Genomic DNA, 6920 nt, shown 5'->3' with positions numbered 1-6920 from the left:
AAAATTGCTATGTTTTGAAATTTTATAAGCAGAATCCACTGACAATCAGAAGGCACAACATACTTGGGAAGAATCCTCTTCAGCTTGCAGGGTGAAAGGCAAGCCATCTAGAAGTTGGTGATGCTCCTTGTCTTGCAGGGGAAGTTTGGAAATGGAAAAACACCAGCCGGGGAGCCTAGTGGTGGGCTGAGAATTCCTCCTTGTTGGAACGCTCAGAGAGACGAATAGCAGCAAGAACAAAGATGAGAATCCAGTGCACAGAGAGTCATGGGAGCAGGCTTTGTTCCTGGAAGTGGGGGGCCAGGAGAAAACATGGGTCTAACAGGGGCTGCAAATGAAATATCAGGTAACTGATAAATAAGAGAACTCTGCAGAACATTGTAAAAGGCTAGAGTGCCCAATTTGTATTCCAAGTATACTCCAATCCTGGGAATAGGATCTTTTAGTTTGTGGTTCAGTGATCCAGGATAAGATTGCAAATAGTGTCCATCTTCCTTCTTGACACATCTCAGGAAAAAGACAGAGGCATATTTCATTATTCTCCCGGGACTTTTTATCCTCAAATAGGTTGTGTGAATCCCCAGTGTCCACTGAGGCAGCTGTGTCACATCCACCTCCCAGTACTGTATGCCTGAGGAGAAGGCCTGCTCAGCAAGGACCATGGGAAGATCAGAGTCATCACCATGTGGGCTGTCTACCTGCCAGCCTTCTCCTGCTCTTACACTCTTCAGATCCGAAGCCACAATCAGGCAAGGACTGGCTGATGCAGGATCCAACCTGATGTCCACTCTGAATTGGTTGAGGATCTCTATCATGCCAAAGATAGGACACACTCTCACCTCTGGGATGAGAGCCTTGGCCCTTTGGGACAATGCTGACTTGCTCCTTTCCAGCAACTCCTTGACATCCCGGAGCAGATCCAGGTTGGGTTGGGAGTCTGCTTCCTGTAGATCTAGCATGAGGTCCTGAAGGGTGCTGCTTTCCTGGGATAGTGTCTCCTTCTTGTTTTTTGTTTCTTGATCCATCCTTTCCAGATAATGATATAACTCATCCCACATGAGGGAATCCCGTTCCCGGTATTCTCTGCTGATCATCTTCTCCCATTCAATAACAGGTTTCTTTTCCTTAACAAGAAGTTTCTTAGTTTCCTTAAAGTACTTCTGTAAGCAACTTTGCAGGTGCTGCATCTTCTTCCTGGAATTGGACACAGCTTCTTCTACAGGACAGTGCCTGTGAGCCCCATGCTCTGGGGCTTGACAACATCTTAGACAGAGCACGGTCTGGTCGTCTTCACAAAAGTACTCCAAGACTTCTTTGTGAATGGCACATCGCCTCTGTCCTCCAGTACTCTGTAACAGCTGGGACCTGAGCTGTGTGCCCAGTTTAGTCAGCTCTGCTAGGCTCCCATTGAGTAATGGGAAGCCTCTGACCTGAGACACTTGCCTGCATTCAGGGCAAGAGAAAGCTGTAACTGCTGTGCTTGGGAGACATGCTCGGCAAAAGCTGTGCCCACACCCGATGGTGACTGGCTCACAGAAGTACTTCCAACAGATGGGACACGTGATCTGGTTCTGCAATTGTTGCAGCATTTCCACAGCAGCAGCAGCCATTCTTCCTCTCTCCACTTGCTTCTGTTCTGCAGCAGCTGAGATGAAGAGCCTTCACTTCTATTCAAAGCAGTGCTTCTGAGCAGAAGAAGGCTCTCCTTTTATAGCAGGTAGCCCCACCCCTCTAGAGCCTCCCTGGCAAGGTGTGAATTCCCCTGTCCCAGAATTCTGAAGTTCTACCTGAGAACTCTTCTCAGTTGACAGAGCCCTGAGGACCTCAGAGTTCACACTTTTAGTTGGCTCCTTTGAATGTTTGGATTTCACCATCCTGCAGCTTTGTGGCTGTCTGTTAGGAAGAGCTTTCTTTCCCTTACCCAGCCTTACCCAATCAGTTCTAAGAAGCTCCAAAAGTCCTGTGCATTTCTCCCTTCAATCTACTTTTGGAAAGTCACAGAATTTAAGATTAAAAATGGATCTGCATGGCCATTTAGTTCAAGGAGCCCATAGCCATGATGAGGGCCATCTCCAGGATCCAAGAAGGGGTATTGCTTCTCTGTGGGATCTACAGTGGCATACTTATTACTTCTTCTCTATTGCATTTTTCTCTCAGTTAAGTGTCTTCTTCCTCCTTATTCCATTCTTTCCACAGTTGTGAATTAACCTTCCACAAGCAATCTGAGGATTGAAACTGTCTAAAAAAGTGTAACAGAAAAACTGATTTGCTTCTTTTTTTAACAACAGAATACCTTTTTTATAAACAGTTCAACATACAAAGAACATTAATTGATTTTTTTCATCTATCATTTTAAATTAGTAGAACAAGACATTAAAGTGTCAACAACTTATTTGCAAATTTAATTTCCTTTCCCTAATCCTACCTTTCTTTCACAAATGGTGCACCTAGAGGACAGGGTCTGATTTGTTTATCTTTTGTCTTCTAATATCTTCCATGATACCGGTGAAATGATAGGTGTCTAAAAGTGTTAACTGAATTGAATTCTATTGATTTTAAAAATGAGGACTCCAATGAAGGCTACAGCATTGGGATAGCTAGTGCTTTTTTTCCATTCCACTTATTGCTCCATTTGGTCAGGTATTAGATGATCTCTCTATATGTTGTTTAAGTTGTTTAAGTTATCCAAGTGTTGTGAGAGCTGCTATTAACATCTGGGAATATGATGGGACAGAGAGGAGGAGCTCTACTTTGCCACAAGCATGATTTTTTTTTTTGAAATCTTCACATTCTTTCTTGAAAGTGGAGAGACATTTCTCTAGAAATGAGGAACAAGGAGGCTTTAATGATTGAGAGCGCCTTGTAAAAAAAGAAGGAAGGATTCCAGTTTTGTGGAAAGGACATGGTAGGGGGTGGAGCTAAGATGGAGGAGAACAGACACAATTCTCTGTAACCTCCTCTAACCTTCTCTCAAACCTACCCCAGATGAAGCCTCTAAACTGGTTTTGAAGTCAAAGAATCCACAAATATTTGTAGTACAATACATTTCTAGAAGAAGAAGATACCTTGGAAGAATTTCAGAACAGGTCTGTTTCAATCTGGCAGAGGGACAGTCTGCCAAGCCCAGACCATAGTATAGGGAGACCAGGGCAAGAAGCTGGAGTGGAGAGTCAAAGTGTTGTAGCTTCCACGAACCTGGGGATCTTGTGTGAGCCTCCTTAGGCCACTCTGTCCAGGTTGCTACCAGATGATTTGGCAGATTTGCCTTTTGTAAAACACAAATAGTCCCATTACTGGAAATCAATCAGCAGAACTGCCCCAGGGCAGCTGTCCCTCCCTTGCATTGAAAGCACCTCAAGGTGCTCTTTAAAGGCTCAAGCCTTTAAAACAATTGAATGAGATGAGGTGAGATCTTTCAAGACAGTTGTGAAAATTGAGTAAGGCTTCATCTACTTCAGAGTTCGAGTAGGCCTGAAGGACTCTGAAGGGCATTGCCTTCCCCTCCTATGACATCTCCCTATTTCATCCAAATATGGGCAACTATGTACTTATTGGTCAAGTTCAATTTCATGGGTAGATCTCGCGTTTAGAATGTAAGACTCTCAGCCAATGAGGATGAGGGTCAGTGGTGGGAGGGGGCGTTTTGCGTTAGGGATTAAAGGTGCTGTCCTGCCCACAGGAGGCGCTTCCTCTCTTCCATAGTCTACTTGAAGAGTGGGACGCCCTTCTCACGAGAATGTACAATAAACTTTGCTTTTCTCTAGAGCTCTCTCCAGCTTTTTTATTAAATGGTGACCCTTCACCATTTCCGTACCACACAGTTTGGGGGCTAGTCCGGATCCTTTACTCGGTGAGTAAGTGAACTCCTGGGTGCTAGTGGGATGGCGCCCTGCCTTGATTTAGGCAGCCCGCCAGCTTCCAGGGGCTTCTCCTTGCTCCCTGACGTAGAGTGGACCCGAAGTGGAGAAACTCAGAGAAAAGCAACGGAAACTCCGCGGTGAAAATCCCAACCGGTTGTTGGAGGACAGATCAGTCAAGAAATTTGCTGCGCAGCAACCCAGTGGAGGTAAGCGTCCTGTGAAGCCCCTTGAGTCTAGTTATAGATTCTGGAGGGGGCTGTAGACGGTAGACAGGAAGAGAGCTAGGCCTTCCTGGGTGACTGAGTTAACTGGTGACAGTTAGCGTGTTTGGGCGTTTAGGAGTCTGTTAAACTCCTTCCAAATTCAATGGGTGTGGCCTAGTCCCAGCCAGCCCTCGCGGAGAGAAATGAGAAAAATATCAGAAAATACCGGTAGATATTCCCTTGGGAGATAAATTAAGTAATTGGAACAAACTGCCAAAATATGAGGAAAAATAAAAAGCAAGAAAAAGATGATAAGGTATTGTTGTTTTGTTGCAGACTGGTGGTACCAAAAGGATTAAATGGTACCTGAAAGGAAGGACCTGAAAGGATTTAATTCCATTAGCCCTTCCAGGGGCCTTTGGGCGGGGAGGAGAACTAGGTCTTTTGAAGCAGGGGTCGTTTCAGCTGACCAGAAATAGCTGTTAGTAAATCCCATTTGGGATCAGAAACCCTGTACATGGGGAAGTTTGTGGGATTGAGCCAGTGAAGATGGTGGCTTCCTTCCTCTTCCTCCCACGTGTCCTGACTGCAGCAGGGCCACATGGGCCGGGGGAAAGAAACCTTTACGTTTTATGAAATTTGGGTCAGTTACGTGCAAACATTGAAGTGTAAAGTTTAAAAATATATACATATATATTTACTTAAAGGCGGGACAGGAAAGATTGATTTGTAAAAGTAATTAATAGTTTAAATGGAGCTATGATATATTGGGTCGGGAAGCATGGTGGTGTGGGGGAAGGGTGACCACGTGGAGAGGTCCCTCCCATTAAGTATAGTGGGGTTTTTTGTTTTTAATAACTGCACCTCCTTGCTGATTTAGATATTAATTATTTCTACTGTTTAAAGGAAAAGCCTACATTTATATGGTGTTGATAACTGAATGTTTTATTTTTATTTTTCAAGTCTATAACTGTTCTAAGGAGTTGGAACTGAAGTTTTCTGAAAACAAGTTATTCAATATTTATTTACATGCGTGATAGTCTCCTTGTTTAAAGATTATTTTAATCTGATCTGATAATTTGATAGGGTTATTTGCAAAAATTTTAATCCTGCTTCCTTTTTGTCCCCTGGACAACAGAACTATTGCTATGTTTTGGGAAATTTACTAGTCTGTTGTGTATAATATGATAATTTCTGTAAACAGGGGGGGGAAGGGAAACTGAGATTTCAACTGGTCAGAAAATTGGGAAAAACTGATGTCTTATTTCAGTTCAGGCCTAATTGGAAACTACTTACTCTTTGCTTACCTCATCATTTTGGTTCCCTGATGAAGGACCTCGAAAATAGACATAATTTGGGTACTGAATGGAACTCTGGAAAAGGTAAAAGATTTTTTTTTCTTTTTTTGCACCGGACATCCAGGCTGCTTCTGGCCTGGATCGTTGTTAGAGCTCTATGCTCGGCACAATTCTTTTAAGAATTGCTGCGATTGACAAAAGGTCTCCTTTTGTCTCGCTCTCTTGTCTCTACAGATAAGGGAGAGGCTGCAAAAAGTTGAAAAAGCTCTTTACCTGTCCACTAGCTAGACACACCTGATTTTAGCAGATGCGGGGTTTGGAGAAGGCTGCAGAGACAAAAGGCCTTTACAGGGGACTCTAGCTGAAAATTTGCTAGACTATGATTGGCTAGCTTATGTTTTAACTTTGAATTATTGAGCTGACTCAGTCCTGCCTCAGTTTCCTTGCCTCTTAGTTCTGCAAAAAAAAACCCCTGCCTCTATCAGAATACTTGATAAGACCTTATGTTTCAGAATAGCAGAATGTCTCTCCCATTACAAGTTAATGGGAATCTATTATCAAAACTTCTTGAATTCTCTTGTGTGGAATTAGACATTCTGTATATGATTGTATTTGCATTGGATGTTTTTAAAAACAAACTGATTTGTATGAATAATGTTCACTTATGAAAGATCTACTTGGATATAAACTCATTGGGACAAATTCCTTATTGTTATCAACACAAGGTTATGATAAATATTTGTTTAGAATTTATGTATGGTTCTTCTAGGATGGTAAATGGGAAAAGAAATGGGTTTGTTAGAACTTCCACTGTTACCAAGGGCAGTCTACCTGCCCATTGGTCTGCTCAAACTTGTGAATTGCTGTGAATTGTATGCTTTAATTCAAGCGTTAAAATTATTGTGTGACCAAGATGGGAATATATATACTGATTCTAAATATGCCTGGGGTGTGGTGCATGTATTTGGGAGGATTTGGGAGGAAAGAGGATATGTAAACAGTAAAGGTAAAGAACTGGTTCATCATACACTAGTCAGAGAGATACTAGAAAATATTCTGACTCCTAGGAATATAGCAGTAATACATGTAAAGAGACATCAGATGGGAAATTCTTTTGAGGTAAGGGGAAATAGATTAGCAGACCGGGAGGCCAAGGGAGCCGGAGATCAGGAAATCTCTCATATAATGGCTTTGATACCTGTACTTCCCCCTAGTCTACCCTCTCCTAGTTTTACTCAGGAGGAAAAAGAGAAAGCCTCAACTCTCGGAGCAGTTGAGAACTCGGAAGGATGATGGCTCTTACCTGACGGCAGAGAGGTACTGACCAAAGCAAGTATGAGGCAAGTCCTTCAGCAACTGCACCAGGGCAGTCATTGGGATGTCCAAAACCTGTGTGATGCTATACTGACAAGGTATGTTTCCCCCGGCCTATATACTATGGCTCGACAACTGGTGGACGGTTGTCTTGTTTGTCGAAGGACTAACAGGGCTGCCCAACGCCAGCTTCCAAAAGGGGGACGACCTCCTGGAATCAGACTATTCCAAAGCATCCAGGTGGA

General features: G+C 43.2%; 1 protein-coding gene across 1 annotated transcript; it reads right to left on the bottom strand.

The window, feature by feature from the left end:
* Window positions 1-265: 265 nt before the first annotated feature.
* On the bottom strand, window positions 266-1610 carry LOC141562372 (E3 ubiquitin-protein ligase TRIM58-like). Its single transcript, XM_074302411.1, has 2 exons — window positions 609-1610; window positions 266-286 (listed from the first exon to the last, which is right to left on the bottom strand). The coding sequence occupies exons 1-2, from the start codon at window positions 1608-1610 to the stop codon at window positions 266-268; spliced, it is 1023 nt and encodes a 340-aa protein (XP_074158512.1).
* Window positions 1611-6920: the final 5310 nt, after the last annotated feature.

This window comes from Sminthopsis crassicaudata, chromosome 3 (genome assembly GCF_048593235.1).
Source record: "Sminthopsis crassicaudata isolate SCR6 chromosome 3, ASM4859323v1, whole genome shotgun sequence".
In the NCBI taxonomy this organism is placed as follows: Eukaryota; Metazoa; Chordata; class Mammalia; order Dasyuromorphia; family Dasyuridae; genus Sminthopsis; species Sminthopsis crassicaudata.
This window is presented reverse-complemented; position numbering and strand designations above follow the sequence as displayed.

What these genes read in the sequence shown, in the direction of transcription:
- LOC141562372 (XM_074302411.1), bottom strand. Translation starts at nt 1,610, where the DNA reads ATGGCTGCTGCTGCTGTGGAAATGCTGCAACAATTGCAGAACCAGATC. An exon ending in TACAGTACTGGGAGGTGGAT is followed by an intron (nt 287 to 608) that starts GTGACACAGCTG and finishes CCCCACTTCCAG; the next exon opens with GAACAAAGCCTGCTCCCATG.